This window comes from Meleagris gallopavo, chromosome 23 (genome assembly GCF_905368555.1).
Source record: "Meleagris gallopavo chromosome 23, MGAL_WU_HG_1.1, whole genome shotgun sequence".
In the NCBI taxonomy this organism is placed as follows: domain Eukaryota; kingdom Metazoa; phylum Chordata; class Aves; order Galliformes; family Phasianidae; genus Meleagris; species Meleagris gallopavo.
Window position 1 is genome coordinate 3,299,389 of NC_139426.1, and position 23,345 is coordinate 3,322,733.

Here is a 23,345-nt window from a genome sequence, read left to right on the forward strand (position 1 = left end):
GCACCACAGCAAAATGCCAAGTGTACACGAGGGTCAGACTAAATTTACTGCTGCCTTTTGGTATCACCACTGAAAGCTTTTGGATCAAGTTTTCAGATATGCTGATTAACTTCATCCAAGAGCCCTGGCACCAACTGAAAAACCTTTCCCTTCCTTTTCACCTTCATTGCTCCTCCATTTGGGGATTAGTTTTTGACTGGACCACCTAGCTGTTTCATAACCCAAATGCACAGGGTCCCTGTTTGTGCCAGGTAAGGTGCACTATGTGCAGATGGAGGTTTGCATTCAGCATACAAAGCATCACTGACACTTGCTCAGGAGAGATCTAGCTTAGGATTCAGGGGACTGAGTCCTGGATCCACTTTTTACCACTATAGTATAAATTTTTAATATATGCTTAATCCTCAACAGTTTACAACAGAAGAGCAAAGAGAAAGCTGGATACTCAACTCAGTATTTGTAATTATTTACACTTTGCTAACAGTATCGTAGTGCTGCAGTTATTGCATGGCAGAGCATAGAGGAGATACTCAGCATAAAGACACCCACTTCCTCTGCAACCTTCAGAGACACCCAGAAGAAGGCTAAAACCAGCAGCAAGAAGAGCATCTCCTGAATATCAAAGTCTTTCGCTGAGATTTGACATATCACTGCCAAGGTTTGGAAACATTGCTTTATTTCAGTGTTTCACAATACTTCAAGGCCACTCACTCTTCAAACCAGCAACACATAGTTAATCTGTAGTGGATAAGACGAGCAAAAACGCTGCTCTAATGAAACAAGGCTCCAATTGCAATATGCCAAAGAATGCACTGAGCAGCATACATCATCCCAACACTGCGCCAATTCACTGCTGCAACGCAGTCCATTAATAGCAACACAGTTATGCATCACAGTGCATTTCATTTCGTTACAGGAGGACAAAGATGTCACGATCAAGAAGGATTCTGTCGTTAAACTATCGATTTAATTTTAATGTGGCATTGAGATAAGAGCACAGGGCTATCGTTTAGACTTTGCTTTCCCATGCTGCTATTAGATAGCACAGAGAACCTTTGACTTTCCTCAGTTGTGTTCATGCAGCTCAGCTGTTCTGAGTGCAGCAGTGCTGGGCTGATCAGCATTTTGACATGCAGTGCAGCACAGCTCTATGCTGCATCGTGCCATCAGGTGCTGCCTGGGCCACTCTTTGTGTTAGACCATAAAAGTGATTTCTAGAAAGTGGTTTTGCCTCCATTAAATAGTTTCCAAAGCTTCCTGGACAGAAAAGTAACCATACTGCTATATGAAGCCTGGAATGAGTCAATGAGAAATCAATGGAAGAGGGGGACGCAGTCAAAGCGCTGCCCTGATAAAAACCAGGGCCTGAAGATGTGGAAAATAAAAGAGCAAAGATCAGCCTAGCTTAGGAAGCCTCCATCAATTTAAAGTTTTAATCTACCAGCCAATATTTACTTTAGGTCCCTAACTCTAAATCCTAACTAAGTACGTTTGGGGACCTTCAGGCAGCTCCGTAATTGCAGTGCTCCCCACACTTTACAAACCAGGAAAAGTGATTTCTCTCATATCCAGCCCTGAAGTTCAGAGCACACCTGCACTGCTCAGGGGACAAAGCATTGCCACAGCACAGCCAGGCCTTTAGGAGCTCAGGAGCTGAGCATTGCAAAAGATCTCGGGCACAGCCTGACAGCAACACAGCAAATTACCTGCCTCGTGCTTCTTCCAAAATATATTAACCCATTACAATATAGACTCAGAAACACTGGAGTTCCAAATCAGTCTGGGAGCCACACATGAAGCCTTCAGCTACTGAAAGCTCTGGGTGAAGCTGCTCCATTTCCTCAGTCCTCACACACAAGAGAAAGCTAGTATTCCCCTACATTACTATGAACAAAAACATTTAGCCTTACAAATTCCAAGCCCCTTCCTAGCCCCACTCAGCTCCAGACCAAATGGGAGACTGGAAACAGTTTGTTTCAGAGCAGAAATATCTGGGGAAGGTACCAGCACTTTATCTTTCATCTGATGACCAAGCTGACAAGAGAATCACTTCAGTAGAACAGAAAGCAGGCACAGCTGAATTGATCAGTTCTGTTCCAATTCAGTTTGAGCACGTGGTGAAGATGAGCTCTCCTCTCACCCCCCAACTCCTGTTCCCTCCTCACTGCTGGGAAGCGCTCACTCTGCAGTTGCATCCTGGCTGCTGAGGGATGCAGACCGCATCCTTGCTGCGGCAGTGCTGCATTGCTGCTGAAGGACTCGCCTGGCGTCTGTGACAGGAGCTTACAGCAGGGCATTAAGTCATGTTTTATTCCCATGGCTGCCTGAGGACAGCAGCAGAGAGGTAATTGCATTAGCTAGTAATGCCATTTACTCAAGCCTCCCAGCAAGCCAGCTGCATTAAGACACTTTGCTGCTCCACTCAGGTGGCACACCTGTGAGCCTCTCACTGGCCATGATCTCTGCAGCTTAAAAGCCACAGTTAAAAAAAAAAAGAGAGCAGACAAGCAATAGAACCAGAAGCTTTCAGTATTACTCTAATACTCTTTCACCTTGGAGTGGCTCAGCTTGACTTTGATGATAAGCCCTTTAGGAGCCAAACTACCCAGGCAGAAGCAGAGCAGCCAGGTCTTGGGAACAACACCTGTCCTCACTGCAACAGGCTGCTGTGAGCAGCACTGGGTCAGCCCTCCAGCCTCCCAGCATAGCTTTAATTACTGTCTCTAAGCTTTTTTCTTAAAATGGAATTTGGAGATTTCCCTCTTTCTGGATATTTTAGGCTTCCAGTGAGGATGTTTAACCATGCACTGCAGACCCAGAACTCATTAAGTACTACAGCCACTGACCTGACCTTGGAACCATAACAAAAACCCCTTTTCTTACTCTTTCCTACACCAGTTTGGGGACTGCTGTTATGACTTTTATCTTAGCACAGGCTCATTTTCTAGAAGCCACTAGCTAGTTTAACTTTATTTTCTAATAAGAACTCCAGCTGCTATACAGCTGTTCTTTATTGCTTCACAGCAGCAGTTAACAGCCTTACTCAAAGTCATACAGGCTTACTAGGCCAGGCCTTCAGAGCTTTCCTAAGGCTTAATGTGCTCAGCCCAGCCCCAGACCAGGCTGCAGCAGCATGACCAAGCAGGGCTCCTAGCTTAGGGAGCAGCACATAAGAAGTGTTGCAGAATAAAAAATCTGCAGAGATTGTTCAGTCATTAGCTCTAAGTCAGCAGTAGCAGGTGCCTTCACAGAGCAATAGCTTTTAAGTATATTTCTAGGCTACATCATCACACGCATGCCTTACCTCTCCAAGAGGTACAAACCCCCTCCTAGCCAAAGTTCAGCGCTCTGCATCCTGAATCTAGCTTGGGAGAACAGAACTGAAGGGCAGCTCAGTCCCACTACACTCAGCTCCAATTTTACATTGTTTTTCCTATTCTCAATCTTTAAAAACAAAACAAAAAAACACCACTTGCAGTTGCTATGCTCAAACACAGCCTTTACCTGCAGCACATAAGAATTTCCCAAACTGATAAGCCAGGCTTGTCAGGTTACTGCTTCCTACTCTAAAACACCTTCTCTCAAGACCAAACAGAACCTCTTCCTACAGCACTTTTATTTGCTAGTAGAACATCTAGCTCCTTAATAGACCGTTCCTTGCTAACAAACCTTTATTCCTTTATTGGCATCACGTGTGTCAGCTGTCGCACCGGACCTACTTCCCTTAAAGGAGCATGCAGCTGAGCATGCCTGAAAAGACACTGACAAAAGCATGCTTTCTTCTTGACAGAAGTACGTTCTGATCCAAACCATCATCCAGATAAAATCTTCCTTGCCCCAAATTATGAGATGTTAGAGCTCCTTAATGAAAAAGCTGAGATATTTTTAACATAGTCAAAAAACCTATTTTATCTTGACCTTCAGCTCAGAAATAGCTGCACCATTTTTTTTGGAGACTTAAAAAAAAAAAAAAAGAAAGAAAGAAAGAAAAAGACTGCATAAAGCAGGGTCCCCACATACAGTTCCTGCTTCAATATTTAAAGTTTGGCATAGTAGCTAGCTGGAGACTCTCAGCAGAAAATGTTAAACAACTGTCACTGCTCACAACCTCCAGCTCTATCTGTAATAATAGCAGGCTCAAGTGAGCAGGGCCTCAGCTGTTCGTCCCATTCACTGTGGCAGAGGCATGCAGCACCTCAACTATTTCTGCTCGAGTAGATGGCAGAGGCCATTTTTTCTTCAAGGGCACAAAGCAGACTGTAACAGGGCCTCCCACTTCCTGCTGCCTGCTGCACCAGATTCAGATTAGCTCCTGCAAGCCATGCAGCCTTGTCAGCAGGTCATTAATGGGTTAAGCACACAGCTCTGGGATATAGCATGGCTCCCCTAAGCTTCTTGCTAAGCATGCTGTGCAGTAACATCACACACTGTACTTAGGGGAGATCTCTGGTGCAAGACTGTTTTGTCCAGCTGACTCTTTCAGATGTGTTATTTATCCCCTCCCCAAGTTGAATTGGTTAAATTTCATCACTTGAGCTTTGCTTTTGATCCACCCTCTGTTGGGTTTCAGAAATAGAGCCACTGCTGGAGGCATTCTACCCAGTCCAAAGCTGCACCGGTAACACAGGAAGAGCCACAAAGCAATGTGCAGTGTGAATGAAGCAGGGCAGACTGCTGTCTCCTTCATCCCTAATTTGGACCTGCATCCTGCAAACAAACCTTGCTGACAGTCACCGGCACCTTCACAGTACTACAAAGGGTGTTTATGGAATTGGGCACACATGTAGAAGGAGGGATGAGCCTCCAGAACAGGACAGTAGAGAAGGTTATGACATCAGGAAGTTACACTGTAAATATAATTCAGTTATATCACAAATACGAGCTGGTGTCACCTGTAATGAGAGCCCTGGTGCAGCACTGAGCCCAATGCTGGCAGTCCCTGAGTCTGATTGCAGCCTGCTTGGGTCTGAGCAACAGCAGCTGTGCAGGTTTCTAAATGCTTACGGAATTTTCATCCAGGGAAATGATACTTATGGCATTGTTCACTCAAGTGAATTAGAAAACAGCAGTTGAGTTCCAGTGAAAGCTTTGCATTGCAGCAGGACATTCCACAGGAGCGTTCTGCTCTATGCATTCCCACTGGCTGGGGCAGTTTCATTTCTGTTTCTTTTCACTCCACCTTTCCCAAACCTGATGTGTCCAAAAGCACTGTCAGGAAGAACTGCAACATACCCCAGGATGTACCTCCCTTGTTTAGAAAATACGAGACCAGTGCTGTGGGTGCACACGTGGTTAGAAGGTGGCACACTACAGTCACAGTAATTTCAGAACACAGAGCAATGCAAGTAAACATAGGCATACAAAGATGTGGATATATATGCAGATAGGCAGGAAATTGAAACTGAAGAAAGCAGCTATGTTTTCCCTTATTTCGAGATGCTTCTGGCCTCAGTAAAGGCCTTGTTCTCACGGTACTTTAGGAACTTCTCCAGCCTCAGTGGGAGAGCCCGCAGCCCTGGCTGTCTCGAGATTCCCTCCCTCCCGACCGTTACAACCATCGACAGCCGCCGCCAACCACAAACTCTCGGAGCGCAGGGAGGAGCGCGGGGCGGGGCTTTGTGCCGGGCCCGCCCGCAGCCTCCGCTCCGCCACCGCGCCCCGCTGGCCGACCGTGGGTGGGTGGGAGGTGAGTGGGGCGCTGCGGGGCGGGAGGTGATGGGATAAAATGAGATGAGACGGGGGGATTCGGCTCCGAGTGGGGCTTCGCCTGGAGCGGGCGGCGTTTCCGGGGGGGGGCGGCGGCATCCGTGCTTCGTGTGCGGGGCTGGGCCGGGCATCCCGGAACCGGCGGGACCCCCCGCATGGGCGGTGCGGAGGGCAGCCCTTAGAGCAGCATCCTCCGTGCTTTTGGGTTCGGCTCACGCACCGACGCTCGGTGCCCAGCCCGCGTCCTTACCCCGCCGGTGCTCCGTCCGTCCCATCCGCTCCGTACCTGTCGCTCCTTCCTGCGTCTCCGGAAAGCTGAGGTCGGGCGGTGGCAGCTCGCACGCACCGTGGGGTCGGCGTTCGTCCCCGTTGCAGCCCGGCCCCGCTGACCGGGGTCCGTGCTCTGGGCCCGAGCTCCGCGTTGCGCTGCGATAGGGAACGGCACCGCGCTGGGCTCGGCCGGGCGCTGCCGTGTCTCGGCCTGCCCGTAACGGGAGCCTCCACGGTAAGCCGCTGACCTTTGCAGGAGCCGTTGGTGTCGCTCCTGTCCGCACACGCAGGAGGGCAGCGCTCTTCTGCTTCCCGGAGCATCTCAGTAATTCATGCGTTACACGTGCACAGCCTTGCGGGAGCCCCGGGCCACGCCGTGCGTCTGTTAATTGCTTTTTAAAGTGGGGATGCAGCAGTAGCAAACAAGATACCTTCCCTGTTACCAAACAGCGGGATATTATGCGAGATTTAAAACGAGCTGTTGTCAAATCAGGGCTATCACAGCTGTGCAGGTCGGTGCCCTGAGGCACGCTGCCCCATTAAACCCTCGTGCTTTGCATGCATGGGGCCCAGGCACCTTTTCTCTGCAACCTGATTGAGTAACTTGGTCCTGTTTGGTTGGGAAATTTGTAAAGGTTATTGCTTTTTAATGTGAATTCTGGTAATTATTTGATACAAGAGCAGTAAACAAACAGCCCTGTGTTTACTGTGCTGCTTTTGGGCCGTGTAGCAGCATTTTGCAATTGGGAGTGTTGTGAAACTGGCTTTGAGTTGGCTTGGAAATGCCATGTGACTGCGTGGCTGCATCTGCCAGCAAGCTCTGTGGTTAATTCACTTGTTTCGTTGGTTATGTGGAAAAGAATGACCCACCTAAGCCTTTCCCCTCCCATGCTGGGTAGCTGCACCTCGGCTGTGCTCTGTGCAGTGGGCAGCACGTCTAACTGCCTGGAGCAAAGGTTGTTCGAGTAAGTGTATTATCCTACTGCACTAGGGAACTTTGTCATCTACATTGTAACCCCCTAGTGGGTAAAAGAAAACCAAACTTCTGCTTAACATGATAATTATTTCTAGTGTGGGCAAAAGCTTCAGAACCTCACATCTGCCCCTGTGCAGTTGCCATCCAGTTGCTTGCTGGATTTAAGTGTATGTGTGGAGGTTAGAGGAAGGAGCAAGAGAGGGGAGGCAGTCACAACAGAGGAGTTGCACTATGGAGCTTTCTAGGGAAAGCAGAGGAGTCACAAATTGCCACAAGTTGCCTGCATTTTGCCCACTCAAAAACAGCAGCTGTGGATGAGCTGAGAGCTGGAATGTTGCTCTGTGACTTTGGTCATTTTTTCTTTGCTGTAATTGAGCCTTTCCTTCCATTTATCAGAAGGGGAACAAGCTGCCTTATCTTGCTTGCAAAATCCTGCTCACCTGACCATTGATCGTTGAGTCTGCAGCCACAGGAAGAGAGAGATTTGCAGTTGGGGCTATGAGGAAGATGAGTTTCCAGCTGCTTTTGCCACTGCATCTTTTGTAAAGCTCCTGTGTTACTCAGGTAAGTCTGCTGGGTACAGAAACATGAGATTTATGAAGACCAGTTCAAGCTAAGGGTAGGGAGAGATGCTCAGAAGTTTTGTTTGTTATTCTCTAGCTGACTTAGCTCCCATGTTGCTTTGTGATAGAATAGTGATTTCTGTGGGAGTTTTCCAGTGGGAGAACCAGTCAGAACTAGGACAACATCTGTGGTTCATCCCCTTTCCATTCAAAAGGAGTAAGGACCAGGCCTTTTTCTCCAGCTAGGAAACAACAATCCTAAGTAGGTCTGGGTAGATAGAAGCTAAGAACTTCTGTTTGTACAGCTGTTACTGTAATAGAGCCAGTGAAGTGTTTTCAGGCGTGCTATGAATGTTTTTTTCTGAGGATATGCTTTTCTGTCTCCCCTTGCCCACAGAAGGATAAGAACATTGCATTCATTCTCTTACCCAAGACCATTTTCCAGTTGTACTCTCACAAAGCTGCCATTTTAAAATGATGTAATCATACCAGTGCAAAGCTTAGTGAGACTACAGTTGCACCAGTATAGAGCTATCTACGTTTTCCTTATGCTATCAAAAAATGGTCTTTCCTACCTGCATCCATGCTATGTGGGTGTATTTTCCTACACAGGTAGTTAAACAGTCTAAACCTATTGACCAGAAGTAATACTTGTAATGGAACAGCAGGTTGGTATATTCACTTATTTCAGGATTTTTTTTTTTGTGAGCGAAGGTCTTTGCCCTGTTTCTAAGCATAAGAACTGGGTGTGTCATTTCTCTTAAAAGGAGCTTTATTTTGAATTAGGGAAACAAGACTAAATAAAGTAAAGTAAAGGGCTTTTTTGGCCAGGGAGACCAGCTGTTACCGGCTCAGCAATGAGTGGGTGCCCACATGCTCTTCTCTAACAGAAAGCTGCACTTGGCAGAACACAAACCCAGCATTGTTTCCTGGCTACATACACAACTGTCATGAGACAGCATCTAGACTGGCTCATGTCTAGACTTCGTTTTAAGGACTAAACTACTTCTTCCCATGTTGTTTTATTGGGCCATTTGTCTCCCAGTAGCTTGTTGAAACCTAATTCCGCTGTGTTCCTGAGAGTGGTGGTCCACATGAGTCATGAAAGTGCAGTGTATTAAAGGAGAGCCTGTGAACTGAACCTGCCAGTGGTCGTGCTTGTCTCTGAGCTGCTATGACAATATTGACATGAAGCAGGGCCAACAAAGCATAATGCCACTTGAGCAAAGTCCTAAACAGGATGTTGCTGAAAGCAGCAGCCTGAATTTGCTAGCATGTGCGTTCATTTGTAGCTGGGTCTGAAATCTGCATTAGAATGGCTTTTGGTTTCACAGTCTGAAGACATTGATAGCCCCTCATTAACTCGGCCTTCGAAGCAACTCTTGTGCTACTGAAAGATCGTAGGCACAGACTGATTTCCACTTCTTGGTATGCCCAAGGAGACTGCAGTCTTTCCAAGAGCTCCATTTCCTGCTGTGATTCAAATTGTGGAGGGGGAAAGGATTGTGGTTGGGTGGGGGATCCAGGCAGAAGACCTGGGTTTTGAGCCATGGGAGAAGAGGCACTTTACATTGTGTTTTGCAGTGTTATAACATGGACTGACTGATTTTCTTCTTTAATCTTGTTCTCTGTAGTGTTCCTGAACCTGCCTCCTCTCTCCCAAGATGCTCAGAAGAGTCCTGTGTACCATGTTGCTCGTAGGAGCCTTGCCATCGCTGGCTGAGGGGTCCCAGGGCCACATCTCTGTGGTCTTGCTGGGAGCCACAGGGGATTTAGCCAAGAAGTATTTGTGGCAGGGTCTGTTCCAGCTCTACATAGACCAAGTGAGCAGTGGCCACAGCTTCACCTTCCACGGGGCTGCGCTGACAGATCTGGAGCTGGGGCAGAAGCTGATGTTTGATGTGCTGAAGAAGCTGTCCTGTCCCCCAGATGAGTCTCCCAACAGGTGTGCTGTGCTCAAGGACCAATTCCTGAAGCTGAGCCAATACCACCAGCTAAAAACTGCTGAAAACTACACTGCACTGAACAGGGAGATTGGGATACTGCTTCACCAGGAGGGGCTGAAGGAGGCTGGAAGGATTTTCTACTTCTCAGTACCACCATTTGCCTACACAGAGATTGCCCGGCACATCAACAGCAGCTGCAGGCCGCCTCCAGGTGCCTGGCTGCGTGTGGTGCTGGAGAAACCTTTTGGCCATGACCTGGAATCAGCCCAGCAGATGGCTGCAGAGCTGACAAGCTTCTTCAGGGAAGAGGAAATGTACCGGGTGGACCACTACCTTGGCAAACAGGTAAGAAGCATGCAATGCTCAGCCCCCTCCAAGGCTGAGGGTGGCTGGGGGAGTGCATCAGCTCTGAATCTGATGGGAGTGATGGTCCCCTCTCAAATTCAGGCAGTGTCACTGAATGTGCTCCCAAGATCCATTGGTTTATGTTGCTCTGTCCTGTTGCTTATGCCCTGTAGTGTGTTGCTGTCTGTCCCCTCGCAGAGCAGACGAAATGTGCAGATGGGCTTTTCTCCAATTGTGATGAAGGTTCCCTCTCTAGTGGGAAGCCAGGGTGTAGGGTTAAACTGTGTGCGTCATAAGAGAGAGGTGCAGAATTCATCTGGTCTTCTCGACAAGGTCAGGGCTTTGGTTTTGCTGAGTAAGCCCTTTCCCTCTCACAGTTCTTCCATCTTACTACACACAAGCCCTTTGCTAGCTGTGGCTTCTAGAAGCAGTTTTTAATTTGATATGGTATGAAGCAGATGGGATGTTAGCTTTGTGAGATGACTGGAAGGCTTCATCCTGTCCTGTGCTCCAGGCAAGGTGCAGGGTCTGCCTGCTGTAAGGATGGCTCAGGATGTGCAGCACTGTATTGTCCCAGAGGAGATGCATCCAAGGACATGCCATCCTTGTTTTAGAGAAATGTAATAGCACATCTTAAAAGTAGCTTGCTCCAGCTGTGGCCCTGCGACCTGATTATAATCAGGTGCATGAACAAATATAAGGAGACCACCTCTGCTAAGAGGGCTTTTGTTTTGATTTGGTTTTGTTGTTGTTTCTTTTTTTTTCTTTTTTTACTGTTTTTTCTCCCAGGTGGCTTTAGTGCTGTAAGCACCTGATCTGATGCATTTCAGCTCTTTGGAGCTATGTGTTAGTCCTAGGATGGTCTGACTCAGCTCTTTGTCTTTTTAGGGATATAAACTGAGAGCCTTGTAGCTTGCTTTTCAGCCTTTTTCAGATGAAACCTCAGAATGCTTCAGCAAAACCTTTAATGTACAGTCAGTAGAGTGTTCTACTAGTACAGTGACTGTGTACCATCAACAGGAGCCTGTGATTTTTTTTTTCCTTACTCTCTCTCACTCTGCTCTCTGCTGTGTGGCCCTCTAGAGCTGGCCTCATCCTAGTGCTGGATGGGGCAATGAGGAGGAAATAGAGATGTGATAAGTTTTTGTTGGATCTTTAATGTTTCTTTTTGCAGGCTGTAGCTCATATCTTGCCTTTTCGAGATCAGAACTGTCAGTTTCTGGATCCAATTTGGAACCGACATCATGTGGAAAGAGTGGAGGTCGTCTTGAAGGAGACTGTGGATGCTAAAGGTTCGTGGAGCGAGTGTGCAAAGCTAGGGTAGCTAGGTGAGAGGGAGAACTAGCAGGCTTATTAATCATGTGACAGTGTTCCCGAGGCAGTGCTAGTGCAGAAACAAAAGTGCAGGTGGATGCCATGCTGCTCCCTGCAAATGGAGAGAGAATGTCTTATACTTTCTGCGCTAGGGGATGAATCACCTTCCAGGTAGTTTTGCTGCTTCCAAGAAAAGATTTCCATTGGAATTCGACTGCAGGTCAGTAAAAGCTTCACCTTTTTTCCTTTATGGAGCTTTGGAGGAATTTCAGGGAGCTTTCTGCAGTTCAGGGATCTTAGATCTCAGTAAGAAGCATTGCATTTGGAATTGATGCAATCTAAAACCACCTCTGTTCAGTGATGCGATAATCTGGCCATTTTATTGGCAATCTTTTTTTGTTCCTGTCCTGTTAGTTATCAAGCTAGTACTGAGTATACGTTTCTAGTATTCTTTGGAAGATGCTCTTGTATCTTTTGCTTGGGCATTGCTCAAACTGGCTTGTCAGTACCCAGGTCAGCCTGGTTTTGTCTGTCTCATTCATTTTCTCTGGATGCTAAGAGCCTTGCAGGGAGAAAAATTGAAGCCCAGAGTTGCTAGCATGGATATCCTGCTGAAGGACATGGCTGCAATCTCCCTGCAGTCCTGCAGCATCTGCTTTGCAGTGCTCAGCATAAAGCAATGGGGAAGGACTGCCACCCGCAGCAGTTCTTGGGATGTCAGGTGCCCTCAGTTCTGCAACATCAGGGTTGCTTTTCCACTCCCTCAACCACCTCTTCTACCTTCTTCCCTCCTTCTCACCCTCAGCAACCACAAACTCGATTAATGCGACTTTACCAGGCTCTGCAGAATGTTTGGTTTGGCAGCCTAGACCTCAGCTGGGACCTGATTTTGGGAGAGGGAAGCACTGCAGAGAGGTTTGGGGAGAACAGTGCTGTATGTGAGTAGTCCCAGCTACTCCCTGTGCCCTCCTCTCACTGAAAAACATTGTCATTTTTCCTTTGACGTCGTCATTCCTCTGTGTGGCTTCAGCTGCAGCCTGGCTCCTAGCAAATCTGCAGCATTGATTACACTAATGAATGTGCCTTTGGATTAGAGCAAGGCAGATAAACGTATCAATCAATAGGGGAAGCCTATGGCCATGATGTAGTCTGCAGTGTGCAGCCTGCTGCTGAAGGATTACAGAAAGGTATCTGCTTGAGTCATGTCTGTTAAAAGCACATTGTCTTTCTTCCCCTGAATGAGCAGTCAAGCAGGGGAGAAGCAGAGCTTTGTGCACAAAATTTTGTCTCTCAAGGGCATGGCCCAGCCAAAGCCTCCTGAGGACAGAAAATCAGGGGGAAAGAGGCAGAGAAGAGTGCTGCTCTTTCTGCCAGGGTGGAACCTTCAGTTTAGTAGCAGGGACTGAAGCCCTTCTGAAGGGAAAGGAGAGGCTTGATAGGTTCATGGTAACTTTTAGTTTAGAAGAAGAGCAGCACAAACCAGTTTTGGTCTTCTGGGCACGTGCATAGCACAAGCAGAAGGCAGGGCTGCAAAACGCTCAGTTCGTTTATCAGTATCTTACCTCCTCATTGTCCTCAGGCCGCACCAGTTTCTATGAGCAGTATGGAGTCATTCGGGACGTGCTGCAGAACCACCTCACTGAGGCCCTGATGTTCCTGACCATGGAGCTCCCAGGCAACCTGAGCAAGGCCGAAGAAGTCTTGCAGTGCAAGCTGCAGGCCCTGCAGTCCTTGCGAGGCCTGGAGAAACAGAGTGTTGTGCTGGGTCAGTATCAGGCGTATGCCAGCCATGTACAGGAGGAGCTGCAGAAGGGGCAGAACTATGTCAGCACAACACCGACCTTTGCAGGTGAGTTTTTTCTTCTGGGTTCTGGAGAGGGAGGAGTACTCTAGAGCCGAGGAGAGCAGGAGATGAGAATCCTCACTCCATGATACTGGACCTCACAGCTGACATGGGGGTAACTCCAGGCATCCACAGACATGATATCTTGGACCTGTAAAAACAGAACTATTGTCATTTTTGTTAACGGATACTGCTACAAATGGGAAGCACTGCATAAGAGCAAAGTACCTTTATTCTTGCTAAGGTCTGACTGTTATTTTTAGAAGTGGCCTGCAAACTCCTTTGCTTTCTTATAGAGTTGCTCTCTACATTGAAGGATAAAGCATTAGGAGTTCTTTGGTTGGTAGACCACCAGGCCACCTCTAGCTGTGCTGTGTTTTCTTAACATCAAAGGTTTTGTCTGAATGATATTCATGCTTAGAAATACTTTTCCTTCAAGACAAAAAGAGGTTAAGCAAGTAGGATACTTGGGAGGGAACACAGAGGGTACCTGGAGAGCAGTTAATCCTGTGCTGTTGTTAAAGAGCTAAATGTGGAGCAAGAGACACAGTAAATGCCAGGGTTTCTGGGAGGTAAGGAAGGAGAGTGGTGGCTAGATGACTGCTCCTCACAAATCTGCTTGCTGTTTAGGTGTCAAGTTGAATTTGGTAGCTGAGATCACTGTGTCATTTCAGGTGTGCTCGTCCACAGTGACAGCCTGCGTTGGGAAGGGGTTCCTTTCCTCCTTACTTCTGGAAAAGCTCTGGATGAACGGGTAGGTTATGTCCGGGTTCTCTTCAAGAACCGGGCCTACTGCACACAGAGTGAGGCTTTGAGGGATGCAGGGCACAGCCAGTGTAAACCCAAGCAGATTGTGTTCTACATTGGACATGGAGTGCTCAACACCCCAGCAGTGCTGGTGAGCAGGAACCTTTTCAGGCCCATCATGCCAAAAAGCAATTGGAGAGAAGTTGTAGGGCAGCCTGACCTGCACATTTTTGGACAGCCACTGTCTGATTACTACGTGTACAGCCCTGTGAAAGAGAGAGATGCGTATTCTGTCCTCATCTCCAACATCTACCATGGCAGGAAAGACTTCTTCATAACCACTGAGAATTTGCTGGCCTCCTGGGCATTCTGGACACCGCTGCTGAACAGCATTTCCCACCAGGCCCCCCGCCTCTACCCTGGTGGAGTGGAGAACCAGCACTACTTAGACTTTGAAATGGTGAGTGGGGAACTGGCATTCACAGTGGCAGAGCCAGTGGAATTGCTGAACCCCAGCGGGCCAATGCCAAGTGATTACAAGACGATCCAGTCGAAGTTCCGAAAAAGCCCCTTGGTCTCAGCATGGTCCGAGGTCTTGATTTCCCAGCTGGCTTCTGATGTCGAGAAGACAGCAAGCAGAGCCGTGGCACGCTCTGGGCAATTCCACCTGGCCCTCTCGGGCGGCTCAAGCCCGGTGGCCCTATTCCAAAGGCTGGCAAGACACCATTATGACTTCCCGTGGAGGCACACCCACCTCTGGCTGGTGGATGAGCGTTGTGTCCCACTCACTGACCCAGAGTCCAACTTCTTCAGCTTGCACAACCACCTCCTGCAGAACATCAGAGTTCCCTACTTCAATGTCCACCCCATGCCTGTGCACCTGCACCAGCGGCTCTGTGTGGAAGAGGATGGAGGCACAGAGCTGTATGCCAAGGAGATCGTGGCCCTGGTGGCCAACGCCAGCTTTGACCTGGTGCTGCTGGGGGTGGGCACTGATGGGCATACTGCCTCACTGTTCCCCCACTCTGAAAACGGCCTGGAAGGGGCTCAGGCTGTGGTACTGACTGAGAGCCCGGTCAAACCTCACCAGAGGATGAGCCTCAGTCTGCCCCTTATCAACAAGGCCCAGCAGGTGTTCGTCCTAGTTATGGGGAAGGGCAAACATGACATCACCACACAGATCAGCAGGGTGGGCCGTGAGCCAAGAAAATGGCCTATCTCGGGTGTCAGTCCCAGCTCAGGACAGCTGGTGTGGTACGTGGATTATGAAGCTCTGCTTGGATGATGTTCCTAGTGTCCCTTCTCTGTGGTTGCCCTGGCTCTTACAGCCTGGATTTTCCTATGCAGTGTCCTTGTTTTTCTGTTGCCAGCAGCAGGTTCTTCTCTGACAGAGTGCTGTCACCTTCTGGGAAATTGGTGGCCTGCAGTGCCTGTGGCATTTGAGCTCAGCTCAGTGTGCAGAGCTAAGCAAGAGCCAAGAGCCCAGTGCGGCACTGCTGGCTCTGCCAGGACTGAACCGTGACTTTGGACAGATTACCTCACCTTGAAGTGCCTCAGTTTTCTCCTCTCAGGCTTTTATGATTATTAACACTGAGCTACCTCGCAGACACAATGGGAGACAAATTAAATACCTGCCAGAAATTTTCTTTTTTATTCTCAGGTTTGAAGATGGACGTGGTAATGACATGTCTGTCTTCTGCTCAGCTTTGTCTGGGACGTTGGTGTGGCCTCAGCAAAATAAGTCTTGTGTGCACATGAGTTTGTTGTCTTATTCATTGCAGCCCATCATGATGTCAGCCAGCACAGACCATGGCTGGGCTCTCCTGCAGCTCTCATGGCATGTGTCCCCTAAATGCTGACACCAATTTGTGAGCTCTCTGTAGTTCTGGGTCTTTGCCAGTTGCCAAGCAGCAGGGGCTGAGTCTACACGCGGTAATTTGCTGCTTTCCTTAAGTGGGTAGCTGGTACCATGGGGGATGGAGAAGGAAACAACACTGCTTTTTAGGCTGTTAGAGTAATGGGGACAGGGTGAGGAACACAGCAGTTTACAAAGCTGTTATTTCCCTGCAGCACAATAATTATTGAGGGAAAACCTTGATGTTCAGAACAGTCATTTATGTTTAGCCAGCAAAGGAGTGGTGTTTTCCTTATCCATCTTCTGTGTTTATCTCATTCTCTAAAACATTTTTTGTCTGTCCTCGGAGTTGAAGTGTGCCATGCCATTCAGTGGCTTATAAAATTTCTGTGGGAGACAGCTTTAAAAACCATCCATGTGTCCTGTGTTACATTGTGCATTAAGGTAGTTACATGTTTGGGGATGGGGGTGGGATTTCAGCTCCAGGATACTGACTTAGAATGGCAGGGAATTTTCTCCATGCGTCCACTTTCAGTTGTTTGGTCTGATGTTTGGGTGGTCCTGTGTGGAGCCATGAGTTAGACTCGATGATTCTTATGGGTTCCTTCCAACTCGGGATATTCTGGATGGAGGTGGTGGGGCTGTGGGTGATGCAGGGACCCCAGTGCTGATGCAAAATGGCACTTGGACTCCAGAAAGCAGCAGTGAATTGTGTGGCATGGGGCTGTGCCACCCTTCACAGCTCTGTATCCTCCAGGAGAAAGTGGGATCCTCAGTAGTTGTGCCTGAAATTTGGTGACCCTTCACAGACCTGCAGTTCCACAGGATGTGGAAGGAAGGAGACTTTGTTTGAAGCAGCTGGATGATAAGTGTTGGCCTCAAAGCCTTCCCTGCATGGGGTATCTGCTGAATCCTGGTAAGGAGGATGCGAATCAGGCTGCAAATAATTGCTGTGGTCTGGCGGCACATGGAACGGTTTGAATGGCCCGTGCTCCCAGGTTCTCAAGTCCTTGCCTTTCAGCATAATGCTCATCTTAATGCAGAAATCAGAATTCTTATCCTCCGCTAATTGTGCAGATAAAAGAGTACTGAGCAACCTCCAGAGAGCCTGTTAGTTGTCAGCAGTCTCTAGGCAAACAGGGTCAGGGAGAGCATGAGTGGCAGAAACTGTGGGCTGCAGGAAGAGGCCAAATGCTCAGGGACTGGCTGTGGTTTCTGGCAGCCCCCTCCCATATGGTGCTGAAAAATGGCATTTTTTGTGCTGCAGCTGACTAAGCAGAGCTGAGCTGTCCCGATGCACATCACTTGGCTCTTGCGTGGTAAAGGATGGGACTTCTGGTGTAGTTATATCATCTGCAGAAGAAAGACGAGTGCCTTTCCTGGGCGGCTCTAACAACTGGGATGCTTGGTTATCCCTTTATTCTGTGTGTGCTCATCTGTACGTTTGCTGCTGCCTGTTTTGTGGTTTCAGCTGGCTTAACTACCAGCAGAAACACAAAAGGGTGAGAATAAATTGCAGGGGAAGAGAATAGCATAGAAATGCAGGAGGAAGGCAAGCACTGCAGGCACCTTAGTGCAAGTGAAGTCTGGAGTAAGAGAAGTTAGCTGGAATAAGTAGATGAGTGCTAGCAAACACTGGCTCTAAAATATACCACAGTGACTGAAACAGCTGTGCGGAGGAAGATGTGTTGGGTCTGGTATGTCCATAAATTTAAACGTCATTTTCCTCCTTTAAACAAAGTAGCCATGTTAACTTGAATCTAGTTCTTGTGTGCTTAGGGTGAGGGAACAAGTTATAACGAAAAATGGACCTATGTGAGAATAAATACGTTGTTACAAATGGCAGAATCTATTCCTACTTTACAAATACTGGCATTTGTGTTTTCTTGTTTCTGCACGTTCTTTTATAAAGTTTGATTGATACCTTTCAAAATAAACACTGATCTTTATTTCTAGAGGGGTTTATTTGCACTTCTAAATAACGTTGTTACCACTGCCAGCCCAAGAGCAGCTGTTCTTTAGAGCTGAAGATAGGGATCATTTGGGAGGTCCCCAATGGGCCACTCTGAAATTCATCCTGCCCTTATAAAAATCCATTAGAAACTTGTGTGTCTTTTCCTCAGTGAGCATAGCTGTTGGGGTTGCACTGTATATATATTTTTTCCACAGACGTTCCTTTTAAACTCTTTAATACTTAGCATTTGCCAAATGAGAAATAAATATTTTGCAATGTATAACATTTGTGACTGGCAAAAGAGATTGGGGATGGGAAGAAGGGCAGAACCAGCAACAAATCTGATGGAGAAGAATGGTAGAAATCCACTGGGCTATAGGCCAAGGAGCAGTGCTATTTTTATTTTGTGAAAGCTATTAATGGGAGGCGTGCACCTTCCTGAGGGATTGTGTATTAACCTTTCTTTGCAGAAGCAAATCCATGGAGTAACTGCTTAGAGTCTCTCTCTCCTAAGTGAATATTGAAAACAATTCCTTTTTTTTTTTTTTTTTAATGACAAATGGTTTCTTCATTGCATTCCTGTGATTCAGTGGTGTGATATTTACTGTTTTACAGAAAACTAACACTGGAATTCATTTTTTCTCACTGTAACTTTTATAACTCAAGCTGTAAAATCTTATTTTCCCATGAGTAAATTTTGTTTCCTTTCATGTTGTGTCATGAATAGAGATTTCTATTTATAAAAAAATAAATATTTTTTTAGCATTAATGTCTTTTAAGTTCTTTCAAAGCTTGACAGTCATCCTGTGGGCTTGATTTATTCCCTTGTGTGCCCCAATCCTGTTGGTGAGTTAAGTGTTAAAGCTCTCCTTGTGCAAAGAGGACATCATTGAATGTTCTGTAGTTTGAAAACAGGAGTCTTAATTATTTGCTCATACTGGCCAAGTCTTTTTTTTTTTTTTTTTTTTTTTTTTTTTTTTTTTGTCTGTATGATCTGAACAAGGCCAGGGCTTTTCAGAACAGGAGCAGTAAAGGCTGTTTCAAGGTAAGAAGATGTACCCAGCACCAGGACATGAAATGCCCAGTCCTGCTGGTGCCTAAGGTAAGTCTCCAGCTGGCAGTTCTGTCCTGCTGTGGTTCTGGTACTCTCCAGTGCTGTTAGCAGTGCTGAATTATCTGGGCAGCCCTTGTGTTTGGAGATGATGTCCAAGTGAGGAGGCTTAGTGCTCATGCCATAGGGCCTGGACAATGTTTTCTTACCCAGGTCAGAAATGCTTTAATTCTAGTTTAGAGAAAGTTTTATTCTAGTTCAGAAGTCAGTGCGTGTCACTGTAGAGAGATGCTCTGAGCAGTTACAGCATCACCGAATCCTCCTCAGACACAGTGAGCAGAGGCAGGTGGTAAGAGCAGCAAGACCTCCAGTGTCTTAATTATTTTGAAAACAAATTTTGTGATATTGTTCTTGCCTTCTCCTTCAGCCACAGCTAAGGACAGCCCTCAGTAGGATCTGTGCCTCCAGCCTCATTGCTTTCCTTAGCAGAGATTTGGTTTATTGCTTCCTTTCCACCAAACAGATGACCTTAAAAGGGGAAATAAGGGAAATAGTGGAGATCGAAAACAAGATCCCAAGACAAACTGCTTCGTGAGATGTCTGAGGGCAGCACAACTTGATGCCGCTCCCTGCAGATGCTGGCACGCTGTGCTGTAGCAAGGCAGCACCAGGCTCTCCTGGGAGCATCCCTGCAGGCTGTGCCTGGCCGTGCCCCTGCACTGCTCCCTGCAGCAGGACCGCTGTCTCTGTTTGACAGATTGCTCTACTGAGAAGAATTTCCCACATTAACTGTGTCCTGATGGTGCTCTGAGTAGACATCGCCTCATTTTTTCCTTAAACAGGGCTCCCTTTTTGTAGGCATCTCTACCCACAAAACAATTTGGGTCTTGTGTGAGCGGTGTTTGGCTCTGAGCAGCATTGGTGAAATGAGACCTTGTGCACAAAAACAAACAGTCAAGGAGGTTATTTTCTGTAGATCTCTGCTTATTTTTAGCAGGGTTTGGGCTTTTTTTTTTTTTTTTTTTTTTTTTTTTTTTTTTTTTTTTGCATGTTACTTTTCTTACATTGGGTGTATTTTATGAGCTGACACAGTACCTTGTGTGCTTGAAGACTTGGAGAAACTCCCCCCTGCTGCCTGCAGAAAGGAAGAGGATTGTGTCTCTGGATGATCTGTGGGGTACTGAAGCTGCAGTGGGCATCACTCAGCTAACTTGCCCTGAAGGAAGCCTGGGGCTGGGTGCTAGGGATGCAAGTAGGGAGAGGGAGGAAAGTTGAAGACAAGACCCAGTGCTCTCAGTATGCCTGGGGTGTGCATATCTCATCTGGGACAATGCTTGTGGGATGAACCTGATATTAAACAGCTTGATCTGGGAAAAGCAAATAGCAAACAGGAGGAAAAAAACTGTGGGCAGCTATATGGCTCCTGCTTGGTCCCACCTATCCACACATGGACCTCCTGCTCCTTTGTGGTCCTGCTGGCCCAGGGTTGGCATTGAGGAGCTGTGTGCAGGGTTCTGCCCTGATTCCCTGTGGCTGAGTCACCTTGCTTGCCAAGTTCCCCTTCCCTCTCAGTGCACAGCAATAATAAATCAGCTGCCCTGCAGGGATGTGGGGTGTTTCAAAGAGGCTGCAGGGAGGCTGCTAGAGGAACGGGGAGATTTTAGTCCCCAGGCTCCCTGCTGTGTGTGTTGAGTCACACTAATCAAACAATACCAGCAAGAGAATTTGCCAGGGAGCAGTAACAATCAAAATCTTCTCAGCACAAAGCCAGGGCCTTTCCTCATCGTTATTATCTGTTGCAAGCAGATGCTGCCTGGCATCGCCTCTCCTAGCAGCTGTATGACCAAACCGTCTGACAAACAAACCACCCACATGCTGCAGTGTTTTGACTTGCAGAGGGACGTTTCCTTTCCGAGCTCCTCTCTCGCAGTACTTAGGTCTCTGGAAGAAATGTGCATTGGAGACCAGCATGCCAGCAGCAGAGGGTGCTGCTCCCCTACACTGCGAGCGACTGCAGCAAGCACTGCACTGGCTCTTTCCAGTCTGCTTTCATGCCTTCCTTTCTTTTTCCCATCAAAATGGCCAGAAACTAAGTTTTCTGCTTCCCTGCTTCCACTGGCTTCTTGTGCACAGGCTGTGATGTGTGCTCAGCCTCCCACAGCCTTGTGCTGCACAGTGCAAGAAGCAAAGGGAGCGTTACGCCACGTCCTTCTTACTGCCAAGTGTTGTCCCAGCTCATAGAGGTGCTGTGGTTTTAGGGGAGTGCTTTCATGGAGAGCTAAAGCTGTGTCAGTAGTATGGCTAGCTCAGGGGCAGCTGGGCGGCCAGGTGGTGTTGGAAGGGTTGCTTCAAATAAAACAGAAGGTTTGGAGAATCAGACATCCCTGCTCATCAGGTGAACGTGAAACTCTCTTCTGGCCTCCTGCAAAATACCTGAAATCTGCTTTGTTTGTGAGGCAGGGTTTCATTTCACACAACAGCCTCACCTCATCCATTTTGTTGCAGTGGGCGAAGTGTTGTGTTGCCTGTGCTGAGGTCTGAACTCGCAAGAAGAGAGTAACAAAAATGAAAGTGACTTTGTTTTCTTTTTCTGTGAAGGATCCCTTGGGGATGCCTCTTTTTCCTCCATCATCCCACTCTTTCACAGCCTTTTCCATTGCACTGAGCCATCTTCCAGCTGAGGAGGGCCTGTCGATTGTCCTCTAAGCAGCTTGGCAGGATTTCTACCTCATGGGGCTGCTGTTTAACAGTCTCTTTCTCTGTTCTGCAGCACACTGGGCTACTTTGGCTTTGTTGCTGTACATTACAGACACTCATTGTTCCCTATCTGTCGCATTGTCTCCCTTAATTCCCACAGGCAGAGCCTGCACGTAGCACGTACGCGTTTCCAGGCAGTGTTTAGTCTCTCTGTCTCTCCAGAAAGCTGCATGGTTGCTGCCTGTCTGTCTTCATGCTCGTCCCCAGATGCAGAGTAATTGGATCAACTTTTTGGACACAGTCTGTCACTCTACTGCAAGGTTACTATCAGCCAGTCATACAGTGTACCTACAAGAGCTGCAGCAGCTGAGAGCTGTGCGTAGGGATCTTAGGAAGGATTTTGATGCTTAGCTTCAGATACTCAGAGTCCTGTTTATTACCTGCCACCAGACCCCATGGCTGATGTATGATACTGAATGCTGAGCAGAAGAAAGGAGGCTTGCCAAGTCATTTCTCCTTGCCCGCCTTTTAATAATCTTAGCATAAATTCACAGGGATGAGAGGTGGAAAAGTCTCTTTTAATCCAGACTTCATCCCCTGATAGTTTTCCAAACAGGCTTAGAGGGATTCCATTTGCAGGCCATAAACACCAGCGTTTGTCAGCGCCCCCCTCTGCTACTATTTGCTTCAAATGCAGAGGGTATTCAAAGCAGGTGATGATTAGCAATTCCTGCTTCTTAAGGAAGAGAGTAAAATATTAAGGAAATAATGGGAGACAAGATTCTGTAGGAGCTGTGATCTCATCTGGCTGGAAGCCACCACAAAGCTGAAAAGTTCTGCTTCAGCACTTGTCGCATCTGGTTTCCTCCAGCTTCCCCGCTGCTATTATCCCCTCCACCCCATCAACTCTCGTCCCTTTAAGGGACAGCAATTTCAGTTGAGGCAGGAAAGCCTTGCACAACTGGAATGAGCACACAAGAACATGAGAGACTGTGAGCCAGCCCTTGGACAAAGAAGATCAAGCCCAGGTGCCCCTTCTGGGCTCATCAGCACCAGATCCCAAAATGCTTCCGCACTGTTAAACCTGACTCCCTTCAGTGACAAGTTGTTTCAGAAAGCCACCTTTGCAGTAGTCTGGCAGGATTTCCGTGGTGCTGGTGCTAACAGGCTGAATTTCCGCAGTGACTCAGTGGAATGGATGCAGCAGCTTGGGTAAATTAAAATGGACTTGTATTTGCAGGGTGGGTCAATAAAAGATCTTTGCAACCCACCATATGGCACTTGTTAACCTGCTGTTTTCCCAAACTTGAGTGTGGCTGCCTCAGTGTGAACGAGAGATGAACTTAAGCAGTGTTAGCTGTGGAACAAAATATTCTGTTTCCATGGGTATGTTTTCGTGCACTTGTGTCCATAATTGGAAGTCACATAAAGAAAAGAGGATAAGAGAATCCTGTGCAGAGCAGCACTCACAGCACGGTGAGATGATCAGTCCTCATGTGAGAGAGCATCAGTCCCACCTGGAGGTACAACTTAGTTTCTCTCTTAGTTTATCTTCAATGTTCTTGGGAAAATGGCCTAAACTACTGCAATGTTCCCTTTTCTCAGGCCCAGACAGGTTAATGGATATTACAAAACCAGCCTGGGACCTGGGAGACCTCTCTTCCATTCCCACTGCTGGCACAGATCCCCTGCGTGCGACCTTGGACAAGTCATCCCTCAGTCTGAAAACAAGAATATCCTCTACTTGTGAGGGATGTAATGTGCTCTTGGCAAGATAAGGAAGTGCATAATGCACCACAATGTTTCTAAAGATATTTAAAGAAGTTTCACAGTGAGTGTGGAGCCATACTCCAATTTCATAGATGGAAAAAACAATTGTCAGAGGTCACTGGAAGCAAAAGGGCCAAGTGGAACTGGCCCAGCCCTGCTGAGGATGATAATGGTCTATGATTTAATGGTCAGCTTTAATTATCTAACCCTCCGATTCCTTAGAAGACCTTGCTTTTCACACATCACTTATATACTTTTGCCATATGAAAGACAATTTTGGACCCAAAATCACTAGTTGCCTTTTGACA

The 23,345-nt window shown here is 47.4% G+C and overlaps 1 protein-coding gene across 2 annotated transcripts; it reads left to right on the forward strand.

The window, feature by feature from the left end:
- Positions 1 to 5,573: 5,573 nt before the first annotated feature.
- On the forward strand, positions 5,574 to 18,288 carry H6PD (hexose-6-phosphate dehydrogenase/glucose 1-dehydrogenase). 2 transcript variants are annotated; one of them, XM_085242540.1, is made up of 6 exons: positions 5,574 to 5,686; positions 7,349 to 7,516; positions 9,150 to 9,806; positions 10,981 to 11,098; positions 12,700 to 12,969; positions 13,638 to 18,288. In XM_085242540.1, exons 3-6 carry the CDS (start codon positions 9,180 to 9,182, stop codon positions 14,993 to 14,995), a joined length of 2,373 nt encoding a protein of 790 aa, XP_085098666.1. In that variant the 5' UTR covers positions 5,574 to 5,686; positions 7,349 to 7,516; positions 9,150 to 9,179; the 3' UTR covers positions 14,996 to 18,288. The 2 variants fall into 2 exon arrangements, with proteins under 2 accessions (XP_085098666.1, XP_003212309.2); XM_003212261.4 differs by lacking the exon at positions 5,574 to 5,686 and adding an exon at positions 5,796 to 6,211.
- The last annotated feature ends 5,057 nt before the right edge of the window (positions 18,289 to 23,345 follow it).